Raw genomic sequence first — 27115 nt, forward strand, 5'->3', positions numbered from 1 at the left:
CCTAGAAAAGTATTTCAGGACATGCCAGTACCCTTCCAGCTTGGCTTGCTGTCTGAAGCACCCATACAGCTGTGGCCCCCTTTGGGGAGTAAGAATTTTCCTTTTAGTCTGGAGTGAACATAGATGTTCGATTCAGACCTAAAGGAGCTGATTTCACTTGCTGGTGAAAATATTAACTGGGCTGCTTTGGACAGAACACTCTTGTTTTTCCTCCTTAATGCTACTAGAAATTGTAAAGCTTAAGGTGAAGGAGTAAAGGAAGCTTGATATTGTCGGTCAAAAAGGTGGAGATTAGGAACTTTCCTTCCATAGCCCCATTGCCTGGTTTGCATTAAGCACCATCAGTACAGAGCATGTTCTGTAGAGAGAAATCTGATCAATTTGGAAACGTAGTAGAGGAGTTAAAAAGGAACAAATTAAAACCCTGTATTCCCACTTGAGTTGCTTCTGCCCCTCAGGGCTCATCCAAAGCCTTTTGAGGTTTGCTGCAGATTGAATGAAATCTTACTGGATGTCAGTGATGAGGAATAATGGGATTAAGTGAGGAAAGTTTTGCTTAAATAGTAGGAAAAACCTTTACAACCATAAGATCAATTAGGCCACAGAACTGGCTGCCAAGAGGTGTGGTGAAATCTTTTTCACAGGAAATGTTCAAGTGAAGACTTGAACCTCAGCCATTTGCAAAGGGTTAGAGATACTGGAATTTGGCCACAGTGTGGGCGTAGAATCTGATCTTTAGGAATTGCCTGACCTCGTTGTGTTTCCTTCCAGAGCTGAACAACCACGTGAGGATGCGCTGTTCTTCAATGAGTGTAATGCAAGCTAGAGCTTTCGTTGCTCTTGCTCTTTGGCTTGCCCCCTTGCCCCTGCGTTCTGCTCCTACTTCAGCCTTCTGAAATACGAGATAGAAAACTTTAGCTAACATCCTTCAGCCTCTTGATGCTGTCATGCAAGTTGTTGCATAGATTCTAGTGTGCTCTGAAAAGTCTTTAAGAATATATGGTAGGAATGAGGCCTATGAAGAAAACCAGCAAAACATTCCTTTGTTTTGATGCTTTTGTAGTAATGGCTGTTTAAATTATTCCAAGACATGTATGCTTTGTATTTCGGTGTCAAATCTGACAGTAACAGAACTAAATACTCTCATTTGTTTCACTTCTGCTTATTTTGCAAGTTGAAGAGTAAAATTGGGGATGTGGGGGGGAGTTAAGGACTGCTTAATTAGTCTCCTATTGCCATTGTCAGAGAGGGACTGGAATGACCATCAGTCTGACTCAGTAGGCCATTTCTTGTATTTTTATGTAAGACTCACTCCCACTTCTGACAAACTTGGGAGAAGGTTTGCTCTTTAGTCATAGCATGACTATTGGGAAATCATGGACATGGTGGAAGCTTAAATTCCAGGAGAACAGACGTACACGGGTGCCATCTGGCCAATTTAGAAGATGCAAGAAAAAGGAGTTTATGAAATCAAGCGAGCTTGATAGTGAAGTCAACCAAACTGTGCTCAGATATAAGAACAGCCGTTGGTAGCATTGTAGGATAGATCAAAATATTTTTACACAAAAACAAGCAAAGGGTTCACATGAAGCCAGGAAGGCTTTCTTTCCCCAAGGGATGTCCAGGAGGATATTCCCCCTGCTTCTTGAGACATATTTCCATGGTGATGTCCATTTTCTACAGGAAGCAAGATAGACCTATGAAACTGATGACTAGCATGGGAAAGATTTTGCTATGAATGAACACTTCCAGTAGCCAGGGACAGAAGACTAACTAAAGGAAAATGAACTTCTTTACTCAGCATCATAGCTTCAAGATGTTATTTAGATGGATCTGCTGAGCTGAACACTAAGTTATTTTTGTCTTCATTCTCCCTTTATGGCCAGAACTTCTTGGGAAGAGTAAAAAGAATTCCATCTTTTCTAGTGCATCAGCAAAACAAACATCAGTGTGGCATGTTTATTATTAACGCTGGAATGAGATCCATACAATTGAATTGACAGAACTCAAGTGGAATTTGTTACTCTTCCAGTAAAGAAAATCATCCTTAGAATTATGAACTGATCAGAGAAGATCCTGAAGAGACAATTCACAACCATCAGCACAAAGCTATAAGTAGAGTTGCTTCTGTGGCTAATCAGTTCTTACGTATAACCTCTTCAGTAAATATTCAGTTGGAATTAATCCTAAGTCGACTGCATAGGGCAGAGGCTACCAACATTATTTGCTTAGTCTTTTGCTTTTTTCTCCTCTCTTCCGTCTCTTGGTGATCGCAAGATTATGGTGACCTATTTATATGTATGTAGAGATTAGACCAACAGTATTTCTGTGCTAAATATCCCCTGAGTGCTAAATACCCCAGCTATTTGGTTAATAGGGAGACATAACAAGGAAATATGAGTTTAACTGCACTTCCACTTGAGCTCTGTAATTCACCTTTAAGCTGCAGTAAGTGTGGACCTGGGGGTATTCCTGTTATTTGAAAATCCTTAAAAGGAGCTTACCAAGAGGCAGGTAATTGTCTCCTTCATGTGAAATGGTTGTAAGTGAAGGAACAAAGAGAAATCTTCCAAGAAACCTTCCAAATAGGTTTTATTCCTATAGACAAACAAAAAACGGCATTTCTTTAGATTTTTTTCTGTTTCTACACAAGTGCAATCTATCCTGCTGAAATCCAAGAAAACAGTGAAAATTACTCAAGTGACGTAAGTAGAAAGGGTCTATGAATCTGATAATACTTTTCTGCATGTATAAACTCCCCATCGTATTCCCCATACTGAGTTAACTGATGAGGACACATATCATTCTGTTGCTTTCTTAGATCATGTTGGCAGAAACTGTAAAGGGCATCTGCTTTTCCTCAAATAGCTTGTTTAAAAAAACTTTTTTTTTTTTTTTTATTAGGATCATGTGGGCATTTTTATTCCTATCACTGTTCTTCTTTAGTTATTAGTTATTTAGTTATTTAGTTATTGTGGCATGGCCAAGACTGCTAACAATCTTGCCTGAAAAAAAAAAGTTATTTATTTAAGCAAGTGTGTAGCAAATCAGAAGATGACTGTTTGCAGATCCCATGAGCAGTATGCAAAATGGTCTAAGGAATTAGATTGTATCATCTAACCTAGTCTATTGTTCTGTTTCAGACATTGTTGAATGAGCTAGACCGAAGCATGGGGCGATATCGAGATGAAGTAAATCTCAAAACAGCTATCATGTCCTTTATCAATGCTGTTCTGAATGCTGGGGCTGGTGAGGTGAGTCACTGCCCTAGAAATTCCATCTCGAATGTCATGCTTGAATTAATTTACCTTGGAAAAGGCTCGCAGATTATGTCACAAATCTTGTGTTCCCGAGTAGATATAGTTTGTGTAAAATAATGCTTAATTGTTAAGTTCAGTCTTACAATGTCTTCATATTATTTCATTCCCCGTCTCTTCTAATTCTTCTAATATAACATACATCACTGAAATGATTGTGGTTTTTGGTTTTGTTATTTTTCTTTAAGAACTGCAAAGCATTTACCTTCTTCATATCAGCCATTTAGAAACCATCTTGGTTTACCTTCTGAAATGTTTTGAAATGTTAATATGTTTTGACTCAAAGCCAAACTCAAAACATCTTAATTTAAAAAGGTCAAAGGCTTTCAGAAAAGTCAGCTTGTTGTTTTTCATTCATTAACAACACTTTCTTTTGTGTCTGGAGAATAGTTTAAGCTGATTTCGCTTCACTAGAAGTGTTACTTTCACTTTTCTTTTTTTTTTCTGGTTAAACCACAGTAGACAACAAGCTTGTAAGAGCTCTTTCTGGGAGCGTATTTGGCTCTATCTGCAACAGCCCTGTAAAGTCCTACTGAGTAGGTGTCATTTAGCAGAGTATATGGTGAACTTATGACAAATATGTATAAAAACTATGAGGATGAACTGCAGTTCTGTTCATCCGTAAACAGAAGGTAGATCTCTAAATGACTAGCAAGGCACGCACTCATAACTTTTGTTCTTTTTGGGACATGAAGTGTGCTATCCTTGTGACTGGCCATGCAGAACTCATTGTAGATACAGGAGGACAGTATTTTTAAGAGAAACGGAGGCAAAGACTTTAAATTTTTTTACTTACTTTACTAGAATCCTGTAATCATGATGTGTATTTGGTGTCAGGATAGAGTATATTAAAAAACAGAAGTATTAAGGATTTAAGAAAAATTTTTTAGTATGATTAAAAGCTTCTGGAACCGTGTAACTTGTTTTCCTCCACTTTATAAGGACAATTTGGAGTTCCGATTACACCTACGATACGAATTTCTAATGCTGGGAATTCAGCCTGTTATTGACAAGCTAAGAGGACATGAGAATGCAACACTTGACAGGTAAGACATTTTCTGAGAACCATCATTTATCAGCAGAAAGAAACATTGATCTCCTATATTTGGGTTTCAGATTTCAGCACAAAGTTGTCTCTGTCTCTCCCTATAACTGTCTCCCTTTAAAGACAAAAAGGAGATTTGTCCTTAAAATTAAAATCAGCAGATGAAGTAGGAAACACACATACTAAACTGGAAGTGGCTGTGACAAGGATTTCATGAATTGTTTTTCTTCTAAGCTGAGGATGACAACCAGAATGAAAAAAGATGTTGTAATTCTTTTCTTATATAGCAAAAGTGGAACAAAAGCCTGTCCTAGTAGGAGGGAGATAAGCCAGTTGATTGATTTCATTGAGATTGAGTATGTGTGGACATCATGCAGGTTCTGGGTTTCCAAGATTTTTCTTTAACCTCACTCGTTTTCATGATCTATCTTGTAACACAACCCCCCAAACAGTACCACTGGCACAACTGTAAAAGAAAAGGAACCTGTGGTGGTCAAAGGGGTAGAGATGCCAAGCAGGCAAAAGAGGAGAACAGGTAGCTATTTTAAATGTCTTTGCTACTGCACAAAATTTAACGTTGAATGGCACCTTCAAATTACTGTGCTATAGATAAATGTTTTCTTCACTGAAACTCTACTTTACTGGCGACCCAGCTTAAGGTCACTAGCAGTTCCATATTTTGCCACAGTAATTGAGGCTGCTGATGACCTTACATTTAAATTTTTCACAAAGCCACATGCTGAAATAATCCTAGAGCAGGCAATCTGAGCAATTTGACTGAGATACCTCAGGAAGCTAAAAGACCCAATGAACTATTGAGGAGCCTGGTAAAATCTATTTGCTTAACAAAATGGAACATTTTAAAGTGTAATGGCAGGCAACCACGGAAGTCTATCTTCTTCTGTGAACACATTAAACTCTGTGGAGAGGGACAGACCTGCTATCAGGTCATACTTGATGGCAAGTGTGCTGCTGTCCCTTACTGTCTGCTACGCCAAGCCCCTTCCTACAGAGCAGGGCTGGTCTGTAGGTATCTAGGACTTTCTAGGTAGGAATGTCAAGTTTGCCAAAGTATATGGTGAAAAAATACTAATCAGGCCTATGTCTGCAGCTTTTAAGGAACCATTTTCTCAAATATCCGCTGTTAGGAGTTGCTATAGGGTGATGGAGCTATGTTTGGGGGCATATAATGCTTCTGGGATTCTGCATAAGCACGAGGTTAGCACCAACTGCCTGTTACGAAGAGGGACCTCGCATCTTTGAGCAGGGGGAGGCTTGTATCTATGTATTAATGCTATGGGGAAAGATTGCATACAGTGTTGTGCCTGTGTTTGCTGAAAAGCTGGAACAAGTAATGTTGGTTTTGGTCTACAACATTATAACCAAGAAAAGAATCTGTTCTGTATGACTCCCTGTTCTTTTGGCTAGTAACCAGGACATATAGAAAGAGCTTAAGATCTTAGGAACTTGTGGATCTTACAAGTTGTAATGAGAATGATACAAAGGTTTGAGAGTATCCCAGATGTCTAGATTATGTAGGCTGTATGCCAGGTCAAGAAAGGGAGATGTGCCACAGCCTTTTTCCACATCGTCTGCTGTGCTGTGATCTCTGTGAAAGATAAGTCCATATGCCTTGGTCAACTGCATCTCTCACCGGATCCCCCAGATCCCACCAGAAGCATGCTGCCATGCTTATCAATAGGTAATGGAAAGGCAGCTGCAAACTCTGCTGTTTATCACAGAATCATAGAATAGTTTGGGTTGGAAGGGATCTTTAACTAATCCACTGAATGCATCTCCACTCCACCACATAAAAGAAACAGCTTGTTAATGTTGCCTGACATGGCATGGACTTTCTAGATGCAGCTAATGTTGCCTAGTTAACAAGTGTGGAGTGGACTTTCTAGAATGTATTACCAAAGTAGGCATTGCATTCATCAGAAGTGGAATATCCTTTTTCAATTGTATGTTTATTTTTAGCCACCTTCTTCAACACAGTGACTTAGCACAAGGATTAAAGTACATTTTTACCTCAGCTGGTCATTTCTTTTGGCCTGTTATTGGCCCCCATGAGTTGCTTTGCATACATATTCCAACACTTTATGTAAGAAAGGCTTGCCAACTTCTAAGTGTTGCTTCTATGGTGGCACACTTAGTTTAAGTCTGAATTATGCCATGACCATTGGTGTTTTTTGGTTTTCTTTTTCTATTTTCTCTTAGGCATTTAGATTTCTTTGAAATGGTCAGAAATGAAGACGACCTGGAACTTGCCAAGCGGTTTGACCTGGTAAGATTTTCTATGGTGTACCTGAACTTGCCAAAGCTAAACATCCTTTTTGTATCTTTGATGCAACTTCCCTTTGTGTTCCCTGAAAGCAATGATTGGCTTTGGTGCTGAGGGTGGATGGTACTCTTGTTTTCACTGTTTCTCATGTAGCAAGTAGGTGGTCTCTGATCTATGAGCAATTAAAACAATGATCACAGACAGGGATTCTGCAGTGTCTTTGACAAAGCCTTCTTTATTTCGTTTAGCCGAAGGTTCAGGAGCAGAGGTGGTTATCAACACTGTTATGCATGTTTTCAGTCCTAATGATCAAGATACATTCTAACTTCAGACATCTCTATTACAGGAGTATGGGTTCTTTACAGGGCTTGGGCTCATTTCTGATGCTTTTCCCATTAGATCACAGGAAACTCGTGAATACTGCCACCTCAGAGACTGTGGAGAGAATCAGTATTTTAGAATGGGTGGAGTTTGAGATGATCATAAAACAAGGACGGTTTCCACAACCTCTAGCAATAGTAAGGGGCTGTAGGGTCCAGAACAGTTGTAGTTTCCTCTTTCTTTTGAATCAGTTCCTGCCAAACACTGATCAACAGAACAACAAATCCTTCCCTGCTTATTGTCTCTTATTTATGCCACCAATTCCTTGGACTCAAAGGTTCTCATAGAATCATTGGATGGTTTGGGTTGGAAGGGACCTTTAAAGATTACTTAGTCCAACTTCCTTGCAATGGGCAGCAACAAGAATCTTTCACTAGATCAGGGGGGTTGGAATTAGATGATCTTTAAGGTCCCTTCCAACCCAAATCATTCTATGAATAATTGTTGCTCAAAGCCCCACCCAACCTGATTTTGGACGCTTTGAGTGATGGGGCATCTTATTTATTTATTTATCTATTTATTTATTTATTTATTTTGCTTGCTCCAGGACAGCTCTTGGTGTCTTGGTGGCTCTATGTGACTTTCTAACCACCTTTCTAACCCTTTTCCTTGGGGATCTTTTCTGTTCTGGAGTAGATCAATGCATATCTCAAAGACCCACGTGCAAGCTCCTCACTGAGATTATAGCTGGACGTTGCAAGAGACTGCAGAGGTCCAGTTGCTGGAAACTTGCTTGTCTCCATGTTGGTCTGACCTTTCACAGTTAGTCAGGTTTTCACTGTGCGTGTTTTTTCTCTGACTTGTCCTTGCACTGCCTTCCCTCACTTCAGATCCACATTGATACAAAAAGTGCCTCTCAGATGTTTGAATTGATCAAGAAAAGATTGAAGCACACAGATGCCTATCCCTATTTGTTATCCATCCTCCAGCACTGCTTGCAGATGCCATGTGAGTACATCACAGTTTTCCAGAGGAAGGGGTGTTGAAGAAATGGGTGAAGTTTTGGCATGGGTGCAGGGTCACAGTTACCAGGACACACACTGCTTTTGTCCTCCATTCAGAACTTGGCAATGCCTAAGGGACTTAGTATCTTGCACTGATCCCATCCAGCAGATTTTGTCGCCATACTTAAAGCAGCAGCTTCACTTCTCTGCACTTGCAAATAAAACTAAGTAGCTGGAGACATTCCAGTCAGTCACTGACAGAGCTCTTAGTGACTTTAAATTAGGAGCTTTAAAAAAGAAAGAGCCCTTGTGCTTCAGATCAGAGAATTCTCAGAAATAGACACCATTTTGAATGTTAACAAAATGCAGTGAGGAATTTTTCTGGTGAAACAATACAGTACTGAAAGCTTTTCTTTCACTGGGAAATTCCACAATAAGTCTTCGGGCTGCTATCTTGTGGCAAAATGTCAGTGGAGGGCTCCTGAACTCAAACTGAAAAATAACATTGGCATTTGTTTTCAAGAGAGGTGATAGGAATCTACTTGTTAACTGTAATAAAGTAATCCAGTCATGTTTCAAGAGTGTAGCAGCTGCGTGAAAGCATAGCAAGATCACCAAAGAACTACCTGCCTTAATCCTGTTAGGTATCAGGGGCTGGTTTTGGTTACTTTCAGCCATATTTGAACAGTCAAACTGAGAAGTCAACGTGAGGAAGAAGTATGCAGTGAACTTTTTCAGGAGGTAGTGTGGTATGTTTTCAGGCACTGATTAGGTTTAAGTACTGCCATGCACAAATTCAAGCGGTTGTTTGTCCCAGTGGCCTCCTTGCTATTACCATTTAAGACAGGTATTGACCTGGAGTGTTTGGTGGCAGAAGAGTTAAGTCCTTCTCGGGTAGGACAGAATTGTACTGGAGCAATTTAAAATAATTTAAGGTCTAGGTTATGTAGCTTAGGGAGCTATAGTGAATTTTCTGTTCCTCTGGCTCTTTTATTTGACAACCATGGGATCAGTCCTTTTTGTTCAGTTTCTGTTCTTTGTCTCCACACATTTTGATCGTGTTTGTATGAACTTTTTGTGTTAGTTGAGTTTCACTGATCTGCTGACAACTGAATAACTGAGTATGCAGATAGAACATCTAATTGTTTTTATAGTGCTTGGTCACAATATTACCTAGGTGCATAAAAAACAAAACAAAACACTATCAAGCCCCATAAATTTCTGAGTAACAGCCATCATAATCATGACAGAATCACTCCTGAATGTGTCTAAAGTGCAAGCTGGAGCTAGTCTGTCAAAAGGATTGCACACCCTGAATGTGCAAGTCAGGCATAGAGTTTCACATGCTTGTTATGTGCTGTTCTAATATGCCAAGTGTTTGTAAATAATCTGCTAACAACAAATCAGTGTTAGGTGCTGTGTACTGTATTTTACCACATACGAGATTAATATGGGAACCGGAAAGGAAGGAATGGCAGTTTGTCAGTAGATCTGTGCACTTTGGCATGAAAATTGAAGTTCTCATGTGCTGGTCATTTTCCATACAGATAAGAGAAATGGAGGAAATTTTCAGCAATGGCAGCTGTTGGACAGAATACTCCAACAAATTGTTCTGCAGGATGAACGAGGAGATGATCCAGATATAGCTCCGCTGGAAAACTTCAATGTCAAAAATATAATTAAAATGTAAGCTGCAGTATTATTGTTTGTTTGTCTTATAAAGGTGTAAGTATATGACGAGTATGCAGGTACTTTGGAAATAAAATATCATACCTGAAGAATTACTTGTGTTAATTTACAGCTTCTTGTTGACTTGCTAGTCTTATAGCCAGTTTCCCTCTAACGACGTCTTCAACAGATGTTATTTTCTATCAAAGTCCTTGCCTTTGGTTTCTAATTTCTTTTAATATTAGTTAGAAGAGCAGAGAAAAAAAATGTGATAGTATAACAAAACTACCTCATTTTTCCTTTTTCTTTCAAAATGTTAATGAAAGCTTTCATTGATATTCCTCCCAAAATGTTGTCATTTCTACTTAGATCTGATTCCTCATTAATGAGCACATAGCTTAGAAAGATTTGAAATGGTTGAAAACAGTCCCCATCTAGCACATAAAACCTTTTACCTCTCAGTAAAGCATCTGCATGTGTTCACCCACAGACTTGGCCAAGGGTTCTACCATTATTTTTTCCCATAGGGCGCATCATTTGAGAAGTCTAGCTACATTAGCTGGCTCTCATCTCTACTTCCCTGTTCACAGTCCTTTTTTAGCCAAACTTTTGGAGTCTCCATCCCATCAATCTACCTCTGCAGGTAATTCATGGCCCATTAACCTTCTGAAATATCCACTGGGTAGAGCATTCTTATAGAACATAAGCCTCATATGAAATCAAGTTCTGTACTAAAAATCCTACAGTCCATCCTGTTAGAGGCATGAGTCAAAATCAAAATTGATTTCTCATTATGGAAAATACACTGGTGCTGATCTCTTTCTGTCTGTCTGGATATCAGACTCCATTGTAGAATTTGTGCCTGATCTTCCATTTCTACTTTCATAGCTACTACTCATTTTGCATATCTAATCAATCCCCAGCATGCCCTGCATATTTTCTGTCAGTAATAGGAAATAGCTGTGCCAGTATGAGATACGAGCATTGCCTTGTTACTGATATATTACCCAACAGATAAGCATCCTCCCTCAAGAAAGAAAAAAATAGAGAAAAAAAAAAAGAAAAAAAAAAAAGGCAGCAATCCAGCCTTGTATTAATGGTAGGATAATTTGTATCCCACAGCAGGATGATTTTAGCTATGACTTCTGCCTTTCAAAATAAGTATCCTTGGCACCTTGATGGTATTACCTGAAGACAGGAAAATGCCAGGATTTTTTTCCCCAGACATTCCTTTATTCCTCTTCAGGACTTCAAGCTACAAGATATCACCTTTTTAATATAAGCTGTTAACTACAGTAAGGATCAGAATCTGGACCTGGACTGACCACTGGTATGATCCTGATTAAACGTGTAAATTCACCAGGTTGTCTTTTGCTGATCACTTCACACAATGGCCACTTGCCTTTCAGGCTGGATAGCTCAGAACAAATTTAAATGATCCGATTTCATCTTTCAGGCTGGTGAATGAAAATGAAGTCAAGCAGTGGAGGGATCAGGCAGAGAAGTTTCGGAAAGGTGAGTGTGTCCTTTGTGTTTGGGGATGCAAGAGAGGAAGAGCATGATTCAGTCACAGAGCAGCGGGCAGCAGAGCTAGGCACAATTGGCTGTCCATGTTTTCCTTCGTGGACTAAACCTGCTTTGTCCCTTCCAGTATATTTTGTCTCATGATGATCAGTATATCTGCTTCATAGGATGGGGCTTCCCTCAATCCTCACGTGAAGTGTTTTTACAGTCTAAGTGAAACTTGGGCATTGCTCTATTGATCACTGAAGATTACCGTCAGAACAGTCAGACTCCAGTTTGTTTTCTCTACTTTCATTATACATCCCCAGATGAACTGACAGAGTTGTCAACTTTATTTCAGTGTAACCTCCATCTCTTTGGGAACTGTTCATGAGCTTTATTTCATTAGCCCCATTTGCCTGTTCTTCCTAGATCATGCCGAGCTGATGAGTAGGCTAGAGAAGAAGGAGCGGGAATGTGAGACAAAGACCCAGGAGAAAGATGAAATGATGAAGACACTGAACAAAATGAAGGATAAGCTGCAGAAGGAATCCTTGGAGTTGCGCCAGACCCGGGACCAGATGAATGACCTGGTAGCTCAACTTAATGAGTTCTCGGTAAGAGACTGGGATTCTTCCCAACCTTGTTTAAAGCCTGCTAACGAGTGAATGATGAACAAAAGTACATTATGAGTGAAACTCTTTCTATGGTCTGTACAGAAAGAGTTTGTCTAGCCAGCTACAAAGATGAATGCTTAGGACCTGTTTAGCTTTCAGTAGAGACCAAAATCCCTCAGCTGGTGGTTTGGAATGTGTAATGCATGAATGGCCTGCTCCATTCCTTCTCAGCCACCGTCTCTGTAGAAGCTGCTGAGGCACGCATGTCCTCCTCTAGGCACTATTTTTACTGCTGAGGTGGTCCTGATTGGAGAAATATTTTGGTGGAATAGAGAGAAATCTCCCAGGTATGAAAGTAAATTTAGTGACAAAAGAGGATTCCTGTTGTGCTTCAGGAGGGTCTGTGCCACCCTGGAGCTCTGCAGAAGTGACATTTGCATCTGCTTCTTCCTGCCTGTTCCTCCTTCCATCCCAGTAGTGTGCCTGAACTTCAACTCCCAGGACACAGGCCTGAAGTTAGACACTGCAAAAAGCAGATTCATTCCCTCCTCCCTCTCCCGCTTTGTGTTGGTGGGGCCTAATGACAGGTATCAGTATTTCAAACCCAAGGTTGAAAACCCAGGAGTTCAAAAGTTCATAAGATTGAACTTTTCTCTTTTTTCATACATAAGGAGAAAATAATACATTTTGGCTTCTTTTACTAGCTTTCTGTTTTTCTGACCCATTTATGGTTCCCTTTTTCAAGCTCTTCTCCACAACTTCAAGGGCTTGAAACTTTCTCTTAAATGAAAGCTGAGATTCCTCCCTTTATTGCATGGCTTTGAGTGCAGGAGGCTTTAAAGAAAACATCAAATATTTTGAGACTCGTAATAAAATCACATCAGCTGGCAACATGGAGTTATTGTGCCTTTTAAACCGTTTGCTTTCTTTTTCTGTTGTTTTTTTTTTTTTTTTTTTTTTTTTTTTCCAGCACGGGGGCAGTATTTCCTTCCCACCCCCACCACCCCCTCCTCCAGGTGGCCCACTGGCTTTGTCGTCTTCTCTCATGTCTGAGAATTTGCCCCCGCTGCCACCTCCTCTGCCCTTCTCCAGCTGTCCCCCTCCTCCTGCTCCACCACCTCCTCCAGGAGGACCTCCTCCCCCACCAGGAGCACCACCCTTCTTCAGCATGGGGGTGCCACCCCCTTCAACAACCACCTTCAGCAGCAGTGGCACCAGCCTGAAGAAGAAATCTATCCCGCAGCCTTCACACCCACTGAAATCCTTCAACTGGGCTAAGCTGAGTGAGGTAAGAAGCTGCAGTACTCTCAGCAATTAATTAACTTTCCTAGTGTGAATCAGTGTTGATTAATGCCATGAATTGCAAGGTGACAGAAGCCAGTGATATTGTGGCTTTCCTTAGGCTGAGTCAGTAGGAGTCACTAACTGTCTTGAGGGAGCCTCCCCACTTCTCCAGCGGCAGCACAACATATCTGTCATGACCAAGGTGCCGGTTAGGTTGAGCTGCAGTGGATCTGGGCATAAGGTTGAGCTGCAGTGGATCTTGGCATACCAGTGGTTCAGCACAGCTACAATGGGACTAAATATTGTGAACCAGAGCTGGACATCTCCAGGGCTGGTATGACAGAGCTGCACTCACTTGCGCATGAGGGAAAAGGATGGTCAGAGCCAGTGCGGGCAAAACACAGTGAGGACCAGCTTCCAAACTAGCCTCCTCTACCCTGACAGGAGCAGTCTCCAAGGAGAGAAAGGTGGCCTGTTTCTCCTCACCATTCGCTCGTGGCCATGAGGCTATCTGCCCTTTTCCTTGCATGGTTAAAACTTTGCCACTTGGGAATAAAATTCTGAAGTGGAAATAAAAGCAGAGGAATTGGACTCCTCCTGTTGCACTCATTTTCTGCTATCTTGGTTGCCTTTACCTCCCTTCCATTTCTCTCCCTAATTTTTTTTTCCTTTTCTCCCCTTCTCTTTAGGTCTTAATTTTTTTAACTGATTCACAAAGAAAAAAAGTGTCTGTATTGAGTTTGGATGGCTGCCTAGAAACCCAGGTTCTCTTTTAGACTGAAACTCACCCAGGGCCCAACTCAGGCATTTGGAATGAGTGTCCAGGGACCTCTGGAATGCCACAAGAATTCTCTCTCCCCCTCTCTCCTTTTCTTTAAAATAAAGTGAAGTGAAATATTTGCTGCACCGTCTGTGCTTGTCTGTCAAGGCCACGTGGGGGGTGTGGGAGAGAATGTAAAGACGGGGATTTATTTTCCTTTGCAGAACATGGGACTTAGTGCTCTGAAAAAAAAAAAAGAAATAATAACTAATATATGTGTATATATATATGAATATATATGAAAAAGGGAGAGCCACAGGTGTTTCTGTTTAGTGTACAGTAACTGTAGGCTTATCCTGCCCTCTGGTTAGGAGTGAAGGCAGCTGTACTAATAAAATTGAGGACCTGGGTGGTGAGGTAGGTAAAACGTGGTATTTTGAAGAAGGCAGAATAGATGGAAAAATGGACATAAGAGGGAGGAGTTTTCATTTTGGGGTGTTTGTGTTAGCATTTTGACCTGATAAGGTCCCTGCAAAACTGCAGAGGTTAAGGTGAAGAGCTGCATTTGTCTTGTTCTTTGGGGTACCCTTTGTTATGGAATTAAGTAATTCCACTGTCTGCTGGAGAAGGTGCTGGATTTTGTCCACCTTCATCAGTTATCCTGGATTCCCTGCTTCAGTACAAGGCACTCATTTTCTGTTCACGTGGTTATGAATTTTCTGGATACAAAGTCATGGGTAGGTCAGTTAGCTTCATCTTGCATTTCTTTACTATTGCAGCACTTTCACAGTGTTCTCCTGAACTGTCAAAGTAGCCATACATAAAGTAACGAAGACTCAGAACCAGCATACTGTCGGGGGGCAGCATATCTCCAGTTCTTGAGTGTGGGGAAACTGAGGCCTGGAAGTGTGCATAGTATTATTTTATAATATTATTATAATATTATATAATAATATTATATTATTTTGGTTCATGGTAGTGCTTAACTTCCAGTTCACATGAATGCGAGTTTTCCCCACAAAAAAACAGTCTGAGAAAAAATACATCTGATAACATGTTTATCTTTAAAAGCTGGTCCAGTTAGCAGAGTTCAAGGGTATGCTTGCACCATGCAACACAGCAGGGTGCAGTGACCCAGTGCTGGAAACAGAGCTGCATATGAGCTTAGGGCTGTAGCCAGGTCGAATATGTTATTCAGCTCTTTGCATCCTGTTGAGCCCACCCTTCTCAAAGTAGTTAGTGCAGGCTCTCTGTCCTAAGCTGTGTAGTAAATGTGAAGATGATGCTCTGACTGAGGCAGTCCACATGGTTTTGACCCCCCTTTCTGTCCATGGAGTGAAAGAAAGCTGACAGAGCCCAAGAGGAGTGTGAATAGGGCTGACCATGGGGGATTTGTCCGTGGTATACTTTCTTAGTAGAGGAATCAAGGTTGTTCTCTGGGGCAATTCATGACTTTTTTTTTTTTTTTTTCCCAGTGCCAGTACTGTCTTAGGAAGGAAAGGACTGATCTGCTGGGCGTTACAAGAATGATCAAATATATTCTAACTCTTAGCAGTTGACAATAACAGGTTGTCCACAGTTCCCATGGGTACAATTAGAAAGAGCTTGATTGGAAAGTATTCATGCTTCTAACAAGGAGACTTCAAATCCCACTAATTTCTTCTGGGAATTACAGATTTTGTACTAGCTTTGATATGAGCTGATGGTCAGTGGCAAAGCCATTTAGATGCATACGTGGGCTGAATTCTGGTTAAACCCTTCCACGCCATAGCTCCATTCATACAGCACTGTAGCATTGTCTGTGAATTCCATTCATACAGCACTAGAGTAGTGCTGGTGCCAAGGATCTCTGTTTTTCAAGAAAAAGATACTGCAATGTAACTACTGTAATGCCCTGGAAAGATTCCTTTCTTTGTTTCTAAACAGAAAGTGGAGTTTGCTCTTCCAGCCCAGATTTTACACAACACCCAAGATCAAACAGGGTCCAGACATTTATGGTTCATCCAAACAATGGAGTGGCTTCAAGCACTCTGGAAATGTGGATTCATATAATTAACTCTTTAATAAATATAAACATATTCATTTGAAGTTGTCAGAGTAAATCAAGTCAACTGTCAACTGTGGTGCTTGTTATCTCATGGTTAGAGAAGAAACATCCCATTATGAGACAGGCTGGTAATGACTCCAGCAAATGATCCAGACCTGGGTGAACTTGTGCTTGTAATGTTATTGATTATTCTGATTTCTGAAACTTCCTTCCTAAAAACAGCCTGAGGATCACAGCAGACAATGATACAGGATTGCTGCCAGAGATTCAAACTTAATGGAAAGATTCCTACAAGATCTCTGTGTGAAGCTGCTCGTAATGGCCTTGGTGGTGCCCAGTCCTACACTGAGATAAAACAGCTGTCTCAGTTAACAAAGATGCCAGAAATACAATTTTTGTGCACAGTGGATTTTTATTCCATTGAGAAAAAGATCTGATACCAAGAAAGACATTTTAGAATCATAGCATGGTTTGGATTGGAAGGAACCTTAGAGATCATCCAGTTGCAACCCCCCTGCCATGGGAAAGGATGCCACCCACTAGATCAGGTTGCCCAGGGCCCCATCCAAACTGGCCTTGAACACCCTTTTTCAGATACATAATGGAATTATGAATTGAAATTCTAAGTTTTTACACTTTTTGATGGTTTAAATTTACAAACATTTGGGGATTGTCTGGTCCAGTACTTGCAGAACACTCATAGTTTCTATGGTTTCTCTGGCCCTGCAGGACAAATGAAAAGCTGACCCAAAATACTGTTAGCTTTCACTTTTCTGCGAGGTTGTTGAGGCATGATGGATTTTGATGGCTTGCTGCGGAGTATCATTTGTTCTTCAGGGTAAATAAAATCTTCAATCAGATGTAGCAGAGGGTAGCTTGATATGATTTCTAGCTCCAAGAAGCACTCCTATTCTCTAATCTTCATTGTTTTGTCCACAAATCAGGCTTCATTACAAAGGTGGAATAACAACTGTAGCAGCTCCAGTGAGCTAATTATTAAATGCAACTTACCAAAACTTCAGCTTGATGGAGCAAATGTCTTGTAAATAATTGTTCTGAAAATAAGGTATTTCCTTAACTATTATGTACAACCATTTTGATAGAACTCTGGGAAATGTAGTTTAGAACGTTTGTTTCTTAAAATGGGCCAAGGCTTTGCAAAGCAGAGAAACCACAGATCTAGGTAGACTTGTCGAATGAACGAATGCATAAATAAATAAAGATGGGGGAAAGCATGTTGATTAAGTGACCTCTCTTTTTTTCTTTTTTAAGGAGGAAGAAAGAAAGGGAAGAAGAAATAAGATATTTCTTCATTTTTAAACTTTGAGTTAGGGACCATAAATATTCTTTCTGGTGCTGAGGGAATCATTTATCATAGCAACCATGTTACACAAGTCTGTTTCTCCTAAAACTCTCAGTCTCTCTGGCTGATGACAAGGCACTATCAACCAGTTAATCCATAACTGAGTGGGAAGAGCTCAGTGTAGGAAATTTGTCTTCATGCTTCATGTAGCACACAAACCAGCTTATATGGGATCATATTCAACCAGAGTCTTAAAATGAATATGAATGAAACAGGAATCATTTTAACTTCCTTGGTTCCTTTTTTCTGGAAGATACAGATAAGAACCGTTCTCTGCGATCCCTTTGTGAGTCTCAGAACTGCCTGTTGGGGCACCTCTGCAATCCAGTAAGACTAGCCCATTCTGTAGTGCTTTCATCAGTCTTGCCATTCATGGGGAAACTTCACTCCCATGAGGGCTTTCCAGCCTGACAGGTAGATGGGCAAGACTCACATAAGTAGCTGTCACTTGAGTCACATCCAAGCACAGCATACAGCTCCCGGTGCCTGCCAAACACAGCACGTAGGCATCCCCAGGGTTCTGTCCCAATGACAACTCTATGGACCCTTCCTGAAGGAGATCCACACCCCTAAAGGTTGGACGTGGTTCTTAGGGACATGGTTTAGTGGGTGATATTGGTGGTAGGGGGATGGTTGGACCAGATGATCTTGGAGGTCTTTTCCAACCTTAATGATTCTATGATTCTATGAATTCCTGACCACTGGCTCCCCTCAAGATATATTTTTCCATCTCAGTGTTTGATGGGACAATCTGAAACAGGGAGGAACTCAGAGAAACATTCCCAAGTTCAAATACATCCCCCAGGATTTATAATGCAAGGTTTATAAAGCGAGCCTGGAAACTGAGTGAGATTGAACACCCTGCCTGGATGCTTCTGGCTAAGATTGGCAGTAGAAACCAACATTAGGATAAAACAAAAATTAACTTTGTCTCATATTCCTTTAGCTGAGATGAGCTTCCCAAACCTGTTTGTTGTGTTGTATTCACAGGGTCATATTTTTGCTATTATGGAAAGGAGAGCCACACTAATTGCAAGGAGTGATACAAAGATGTTGGTGAGCCTATTCAGGGGTATGTGCTGCTCCCATCTAGCACACACTCTCACTGCAAACAGCACTGCAGCAATTTCAGCCAGACAGCCCTCCCTCCCCTCGGGCACTCACAGGCTGCCTCTGGAGGGAGGGTGTTGGTTTTCCTCCACAGTGTCTGCCCCGCCAGGAATTTCCTCCAGAACACTTCACACTTTTATTTCCCCCTCATTTCATTCTCTCATCAGGTGTTTTTCCTTGCTCCTTGAGCCTTGTGGCTTAGCACATTTCCCTCATTCCTTTGATGACTGTGAATGGGAAGTAGAGCCTGTTCCTAATTAGTTCTGATAATGAAGTGTTAATGCACTTTGCTATGGAGGTGCAAGTCAGGTACTTCAGAGCTGGAGCCTGTGTGAGGGTTTCATTGCCATTGCCATTGCTTGCTGTTCCTGGCTTTCTCTCCATTGATGTTCTGCTGTTTTTTCATCTCCTGAGGTTTGCTCAGGTCTCTTTACAATCCTTTCTGTCCTTTCTCTTTTTCTTTTAATCAACACCTTCCTTATTTTTCCAGCTAATAAAGTATACATTAAACGTACACTTTATTAACTAAATGAACTGAAAGACAGTGTGGTCAGGTGTGAATGAACCCTCTTCTGTATGGGTATTTGCCCAAAGCTTATCCCACTCCACATGCACCTTAACAGTCACCAGGAAGGAGAAAGTAGCTCAATCATTGTGTCCTCTTTGCTGGCAAGGACATCTGTTCTGAGAATATCAACAGGAGACCCCAAATCCTCTCTTAGCTTAGTGTGACTGCTGATTGTGGCAGGGGGATTGGAACTATATGATCTTTAAGGTCCCTTGCAACCCAAACCATTCTGTGATTCTATGATTTTATTATGAGATAATGCCTGTGTTATAAGAGCTTATTTGGTCTAGGGTTGGTGAACAGAAAAATTGGAGGAGGAGTCTGTGCTTTTGAATATTTCCAATTAGTGTGGATGATGCTCTCTCAGACATTTGGGTATAGCTTGTGTGTGAGTCAAAAAAGAACTCAGATAGACAGGAGAGATCACATAACAGGAAACAATTTGACTTCAAAGACTCAGGGCCTTAAAAGTAAAATAAAATCTTAAATTACTTTAACAGGCAGGCAGAAACCACACACCCTTTGGGGTTTGCACCAGAACCTGTCAAAATTTGTAGATGGGAATACATGTCTTGGGTTTGTCATACATTATTGTCCTTCCTGAGCTTTTTCTTCATGATGATGACACTTCTTTCACGTGACCATAATCATCGCGTTAAAGAGATGGTCGATTCTGAAAGAAAAATTACTGTAGAATCATGGATGTTGCTTGAGATATGGTCTGCTAGTCTTAGAATGTGGCCTTTCACCAGAGGCTTGCTGTGGTGATTTTTCAGGCTATTTTTTCATGCTAATGTTTAAAAAATAAAACAAAACAAAACCCAGCTACACCAAAATGGCACTGGATGTGCTTAGCTAAAAGGTTTTGCTATCTCATTAAAATATGTCCTTTTCTTTCAGGAGAGAATCCATGGCACAATCTGGAATGAGATAGATGATTTAAAGGCATTCAAGGTGCTGGATCTAGAAGATTTTGAAAAGATGTTCTCAGCATATCAGAGACACCAGGTAGGGGTGGACTCTTCCATACCTTGTCTTCTTTGAATTTCTGGAGGAGAAAGGAACACTTATGACAGTGATTTGGATTCTTGCCCACCTGCAGTCAGGCTGCATTATTTGCTGTTCTGTCACTGTTTAAAAAATGTCAAGATCAAAAGAAGAGGGGAGGATACAGTGGGCAGAGTATAACTTTCTGTTATCTTAATACTAATAGACAGCTCTGAGACAACAATCCCCAACAGGTAATGCTCAATTTGACCTCAGCAGCCACTGGCTTCCAACAGCTCCTGAGCTTTATGTTCATGCTTGCTAGCCATCTTTTTTTTTTCTCTCATATCTTTCTACTTCTCTATTTCCCAGGGGAAAAGTCTGTAGTTGCCCAAGTACTGAAGCAAGGTGACTGAATTAGCTGTCTTTTGCTTTGTATCTTTCTTTCTTAAACAGCCAACTGATCCAACTGGCTAGGTGACAGAAACTGTCTGAATGAGAGATTATAATACAAACAGCATGCTTTAAAAGTAGCCATTTATTAGAATGTCTTTTTTTCCTCCTCTTTTTCTTGGAAAGCAAGTCACCTTCAATCCATCTATCTCCATTGAATGAAATTTAGCAGGAGAGAGATTGTACTTGCATTCCCTGAACTCCCCCAGCTTTCATTTGTTTTTGGAATGCACTTGGAGAAATTCAGTCTTTGCTACTCTGTGGAATCAGATCATTGCTTTGGAATTTTAGGAAAAGACACAGACTTAATTGCCATAAACAGCCTTTATGATTAAGCTCTACAATGATGATGGTAACTTCATTGTAATTATTCAGTACCTTAGAATTAATACGCAAAACCCTTGTCTTTGGACTTTTCCATCTGTTCCTTTCTTTATCTCTCTCTCTCATTTTTTTTTTCTGTCTAATTCAGTGAACATAATAAATAACTAATGAATAACTCTTCTGATTTACTAGCTCACAACCATCCAGATAAGCATCCTAATGTCAACCGTGAAGACTGCAATGTTACCCATTGCAAGATGAGATTTAATTTCTTATGCTCCTGCAAATAGCTGTTGCTGTTTCTGTAGGTCCCTCTCTTTCTCAGCCTGTGAATCCCATTCATTGAAATAAGAACTTGCTTTACAGAGGGAAAGAAAGGCACGCAAAATTGCACTGCTGTACAGGATTGGGTTTAGACCCTGTGCCTACAGCTTAGTTATGGCAGTGAGCTCCCAGGTGTCATGCAAGTAGCCTGACTGCCATCTGTGCACAAGAGCAACCATCAAGGTGCCATTCCAATGTAGTGGTTTTGTGTCAACACATGCCATTTCAGGTGCAAACATTGCAGTTTCCTCACTAGAAACAACCTCCCAAAGCCTTGCCTTCTTTGGTCTCCAAAATCCAAAGCCAAAGGCATCCTAGTCTGCAGACTCTCAGAAGCAAAACATTAATGGATGTGTAACCAACCCCTGCAAAGCAGCCTGGCCTATTCAGCCATAAACAAACCTGACCTTAAACAGACCTTAAACCTAAACCTTCCCACTGGAATGGAGCCATCGTCAGTGACCTCCACAAGTCTCAGAAGAATCCTCTTCAATCCTTATTAAGCACACTTTATGATAGTGGCTTCAGACGCTGGAGTGTCACTTGTGTAAGCTCATCATATTTTTATGTAGTTAAGTACATTGCTACCCTTCCATCTTTCATTTTGATTTTACACTGCTAATTTTTTCCTTAAATATTCCATTGTTGTTACTTTAATTTATACTTTATATTTCATCCATACTTACTCCAAAGCGAACTGGATTCCAATCAACAAATCCTCATTAATTTTTACTTTTTTTTTTTATTTATTTTAAGTCCAGGCAACCAAAATTGCTTTTGAATCGAATTCTTATGAGAACTTTTCCAGTTGATTCACACATAGTCTTTTCTCCTCTTTTCTTTCTTGAAATATACCACTCTGGCCAAGTATGTGTTTACCCTGGGTTTGTGACTTTTAAACTTCATCCAAATGTCTATAAAGAAAAATGTCAATGCAAAACTCTGCTCTTTTACATCTGAAATGTTGAACGAATTCAAATAAAGACATTTCTTTCTTTGCTGCTATTAACATGATCTTCATATTTTTTCAGTTTCATTTATATTAAACAGCTTCTTTTCTTTCTTCGTCATTTTTTTTTTTAATGTCAAAGGATCTTTTCTCCTCTCTCAAGCCCAGTGTGTCATTCTGGGTGCCTATCAGGGAAAGCAAAATTGTCCAGCATACGGAATACTGGACCAAGAGTTCTTAAAACTTGTCTTTTGACTTTGCTCCAATCTGACTGTGTAATATTGACCTTTTGATTCAGTATATTTGATGTTTTCCTGGAGTAGGAAATAAGTTGTGAAACAGTTGGTGTTTGTTACCCAGTGGTGCTGTAAGATTTTTTTAGTGGTTACAGAGTGCTTTTGGCTATAAGTTGTTGGCTATAAGTTGTTAAAGGGTATAATGTGCTATTGAAACAAGTTGTTACTGTTAACGGCAAACTGTGCCTCTGCATCAGGAGAGGAGAACTGACCCTTGATTTTTAACCTTGGCAGTTCTTTCAGTAAGGCTCTGGACTAGATTTGTAAAGGTATTTAAGCATTATCGTAGTTAATGTTTCAAGACCTAAGAGATTTATGGTTTGGAGACCAAATTTATTCTTTTCAGAAAAGATCAAGAACTCTTATTTCCCTAACACCTGCTGATTTAAAATATGCAAAGAAATGCTGAAATACCTTTAAACCATCTGGCCCAGTATTACTTGCTAAGCATTTTATTCTCTTAGAAAACAGTGCGTGTCTAAATTCAGCTGCCTTGTTAAACTTGGTATCCTTCTCTGTGACTGATTCTTGGCATGTTTCCTTCTTTGTTATTTGCGGCTGCTGCCTGCATAGGACCTGCTAACTAACCCCTCCTCCTGTAAGCAGGTGAGTGTCATTGTCTGCCTTCTGATCCTCTCTTAGTGCTTGGGAAGGTGAAGCACTGCACCGTGCTGTTACAGGATCATGCCTTGTCTCATGCCAGTTTTTCATATGTCCTTGCACCTCTGTTTTCTGGGTCAGGAAGGTGGTAAAAAAAATAAATAAATAAAAATCCTTTGGTTGTATCAGCTCTGCAATAGGAAGATGTAGTTCTTTTCTTTCAGTTAGCTATAACCTCACTGTGCTTTCTGCCCATGTCTCTGTAGTTCTCTTTTTGATGATCCTGGGCAAAAAGACCGGGGACAGAGGAGATGTGAATGTGAACTCTTCCTTCACCATGGTAATAGTTTCTCCAGTGGAGAACAAAGGGGCTGTAAGGCAGCCTTCATTCCCACTGGTCCCATCTGTGGTGCATCTGCTTTGGACACGACTGAAGTCTTCAGATGTGTTCACTATTTCCTGATAAAGAAAATCTTTCTTTCTGTAGAACAAGGATGCACTTCAGTTGAACAAAAGGATTTGTGCCAACTGAGAGGAGCAGAAGGGTTAGACTAAAGGGAAACCTACCACATTTAGGATTGCCAAAACCCTCAGAGAGTTCAGTGCAAGATTGAAATAGTGTTTAGATGAAGCAGAGATAACAGACTGCCAGTGTGTCTTCATACTGGCTACCTCTCACTTTATTCATCATCTTAAGCAAAATTTGTGTTAGAAATTTTGGGAAGCGCAAACCTCTCGTAAGGGATTTTTCAGATGTCATCCCTCGTGTCTTTATAAGAAAGCAGTCCTCACTGTGAGTGCTCAGGGAACTGTACCTAGAAAGTTTCCTCTGCCACTGGAGGAGGCTGATACATAGATCTCGGTCATGAACCTGGGTTATCATCATGGCAATGTGCACCATGAAGCAAGTCAGTGCGGTAGAAATGGTTCCCAAAGTATTGATAATTACTGAAACCTAGCATACTGCTGTGGTAGCAGACCACATGTTCTGCAGTTCACCAAACTCAAATTGTATTTGAAACAGTACAGCAGTATGAGAAATGTATCCCACATGTCTAGTCATACCAGCAGTGAATTTTTTAGCTGATATTTGAATTTTCAATTAAAATCTCAAATCTGAAATACTCTTTGAAGCATATAACACAATATTAGTCCACATGGAAAGTTGGTAAAGCAACATGGAGTAAAATGTAGGGATGTTGTCTATTAGCTTGACAGCAGTTCCAACTGTTCTTGCTTTGTGTGCTTGACTTATCTCACAAAAGCTGGTCACTACTGCCCCCTTGCTCCTCTTTTTTCTGTCTAAGAAAATATAGATAGTCCATATGCAATCTGTTTTCCTTCAGCTAAACTAGAAATCTGGCTTCAGTAAAACCTGAGGCTTCATCTGCTTTTGCTTACACGTAACTCCAAGTGTCTATAAATATCCCTCTCCTCAATATGAGTTCAAGAGAATATATTTTTAGATGAGACCAGCCCAATCCTTGGTCACAAGGAGTGGGCCATGTCTGAATAGTTCAGGTATTCATCTCTGTTGAACCTTCAGGGCTGGGGAATTGAAACAGGATGGAGACTGTTACACCAATCCCTGTTGCATGGCTTTAGGGGAAACCATCTGAACACACACACAGTGCGTAGTCAAGCCCTGAAACACACAGTGCGTAGCCAAGCCCTGAAATTAAATTTTATTTTTTTCCTTGGGATGGGTGCTGGATAATGGTAACCAGCTGTGCTTGTCTGCGAACGCTAGCCAGTGAGGGGCAGTGAAGCTTTTAAACCAGGAGCAAAGCACAGACCTACCAATACCTTTCTTACCTCTCACTGTTCAACAGCTGCCTATCACCCTATTCCCCTGACATCTCTGCATGTCAGATAATACATCCTGGGGGTGCACTGCTCTTTGCTTTTGTTAGTTTTCCTCAAAAATAACAAATTTGCCAAATGCTCAACTTTTCCTTTCTTAGAAACACTATTTGATGTATCCCATAGAGACGCAATTTTTTTTCTGCCAAGCTAGACACACTGGGTACCTCCAGCAGACCTCCAGGTGTGTGTGTCTTCAGGTGGTGCACTGTATCTGCTTATAAATGCTGCTTAATATTGGTGGTGGCTCACTGCAACACTTTTGCGTACAGTTATATGTTGTATGAACCCTTTGTATGTCCAGTAGCAACACAAGCTGAGTGTAGCTGGTTGTAGCATGAACTCAAATGGCAAGTAACAGTATGAATCTCTCTATGGCTTACATTTAAAACTTAAATATTTGTATACAAAATATTCTTGAAGTGGGTTAATCAGGAGAGTAGAAAACCATTCAAAACCATCTTATTAGGAGTTAGTAACTAAATCAGACACTAATGGAAGGAAGGCCTGAACTGCAGAACTTTCAGTCCTGGGAGTTAATGCTGGGAATTCCATGATTGCCATGGTCTTACATCTTTCCATGGGTATCTGCTGCTGATCTCACTCAGAGACAGGGCAGTGAGGTAGATGGACCTCTTGCTCTGACCCAACATGCTTGCTGTTATGCCCTAAGAAAAAAGACACATTGTTAGTTTGATGGATGGATTCAAAGCTGGATTATACTTGTTAGTTTCAAAATCTCAAGAAATGACAATACCGGTATCATGGAAATGCATTTTTGAAGAGGTTCCAGCAGCTGCTAGCTGGGAAGATAAAAATGGTCCTGTTTCCAATTTCCTCTTCTCTGTTGGTTACGAGGGAGCTATTAGCCAGGATTACCACTTTTTATCATTACCTCTACTCCCTTTAAGGAATGGTGTTAAAAGACACTCAAAGTAACTATAGAAAGCCAATCTCTGGAAATGAAACAAAAGCCTTGAGTCTGGTGTGTAGGCAGGACAAGAGTCAGAAATTTCTGGATGGTTAGACTGGGTCTGCAGTTAGTTTCTATGTTCTATGTCAAACATTTTGGACTGGGATTTTCCAGGGTTTTCCCAAGTGGTGAGTTTGGCCATAGGGATATACAGAAAACTTTGGGAAAAGGTAGTTTCTCCGTGGTTAATGGTATTAATTCATTTTAAGAGAGAGGCTAGTTCACATGTAGTTGTTGACCTCTTGGTAAAATACTTTTGTAAGATAAATGCCATCTTGTCCTACTGTTTGCATCTCACACATAATATGGATTGGACTGGCCCAGTGGCAGCCTTAAGACATGGTGGGAGCTTTTTTCCTCATAGGGCTTCAGCCTTTCAAAAGTGCTGTGTAAACTCTGCAGGAAACATCCACAGAAGGATATGCTGTGACACCAGCGGGCTTTACCATCATGTGCCCAATTTTCCTGTCACCCCGATTTTACACCAGAACATCATAACAATACAAGTGTTAGTAGAATGAGTCCAATAGGTTAGAATCAGGTCCAGTATTTTCAGTCAAAGATGATGTTATAGGTGGTAATGAGTTACTTCTGTTTGTCTAGTAATACAGGCTCTACTTACATGTCTCCTGGCCTTCCTGTCTCCTTTTCTCACCATGTGGGTGGATTTTCCCAAGTTGGGATGTTGTGTTTTGTTTTTTTTTTCATCACACTCAGCTAAATCTATCAGTGTTGGGTGAGTAGATAAGGAAAAAACATAATACTGACTGTTTTCCCCCCTTTTGAATTATATGCAGAAAGAGATGGGTTCAACAGAAGACCTTTACCTCTCCACACGAAAGGTGAAAGAGCTCTCTGTGATTGATGGCCGGAGGGCCCAGAATTGTGTCATTCTCCTTTCCAAGTAAGTGTGCTGAGCCTTAGCTCACAGCATATGCTGTGGTCAATGTAGAGGCAAGAGGGAATGAATTTTAATAAATGGACATGTTCTTTTCTCACCTAGACCTGCTGTCTAATACCTGCTGCACTTCAGACCTCTCTTGCAGTGTGATAAAAGCACGTGCCTCTGGTGAAGTGTTAGCTCTCTTAATACACACACACGCACACAAGTTTTGTGCATTGAACAGGTAGACAGACACCAAGAAGTATCTGAACACTCATCACTAGAAAACTATCAGTACTTATAGGCAGATAAAAGCAGCTGCTTGGCAGTGCTTCCACTTCACTCTACGTGATGTGTCCCCCACGCTTTTAGTATGTCATTTGGCTCTGCTTGTTCTACATGTTGTTTTCTAAATGTTAATGTGAGCATCTCCCTGGAATACAGCAGTGTTGAGAGTGGTGTTCATCTTTGTTGGTTTTGGTGCTTCAAGAGAAAGATGATAAATGTAAGAAGAGAGATTCAATAATTAGGTCTTGATTTGCAAGGTAGGCTTTGGAAACCATGATCTGTCT

General features: G+C 40.5%; 1 protein-coding gene across 11 annotated transcripts in view; it reads left to right on the top strand.

The window, feature by feature from the left end:
* Positions 1–27115, top strand: part of DAAM2 (dishevelled associated activator of morphogenesis 2) — a 208752-nt gene that overhangs the window by 146944 nt on the left and 34693 nt on the right. For 9 of the 11 annotated variants that reach the window (XM_040554425.1, XM_040554419.1, XM_040554430.1 and 6 more), the window contains 11 exons: positions 3144–3254; positions 4260–4363; positions 6583–6649; positions 7858–7975; positions 9519–9657; positions 11096–11154; positions 11575–11759; positions 12730–13047; positions 19792–19899; positions 22798–22830; positions 26458–26564. In XM_040554425.1, coding sequence (XP_040410359.1) covers positions 3144–3254; positions 4260–4363; positions 6583–6649; positions 7858–7975; positions 9519–9657; positions 11096–11154; positions 11575–11759; positions 12730–13047; positions 19792–19899; positions 22798–22830; positions 26458–26564 — 1349 coding nt within the window. The remainder of the gene's footprint in view (positions 1–3143; positions 3255–4259; positions 4364–6582; positions 6650–7857; positions 7976–9518; positions 9658–11095; positions 11155–11574; positions 11760–12729; positions 13048–19791; positions 19900–22797; positions 22831–26457; positions 26565–27115) is intronic. The other 2 variants (XM_040554427.1, XM_040554426.1) reach the window with 1 other exon arrangement.

This window comes from Cygnus olor, chromosome 3, assembly GCF_009769625.2.
Source record: "Cygnus olor isolate bCygOlo1 chromosome 3, bCygOlo1.pri.v2, whole genome shotgun sequence".
Classification (NCBI taxonomy): Eukaryota; Metazoa; Chordata; class Aves; order Anseriformes; family Anatidae; genus Cygnus; species Cygnus olor.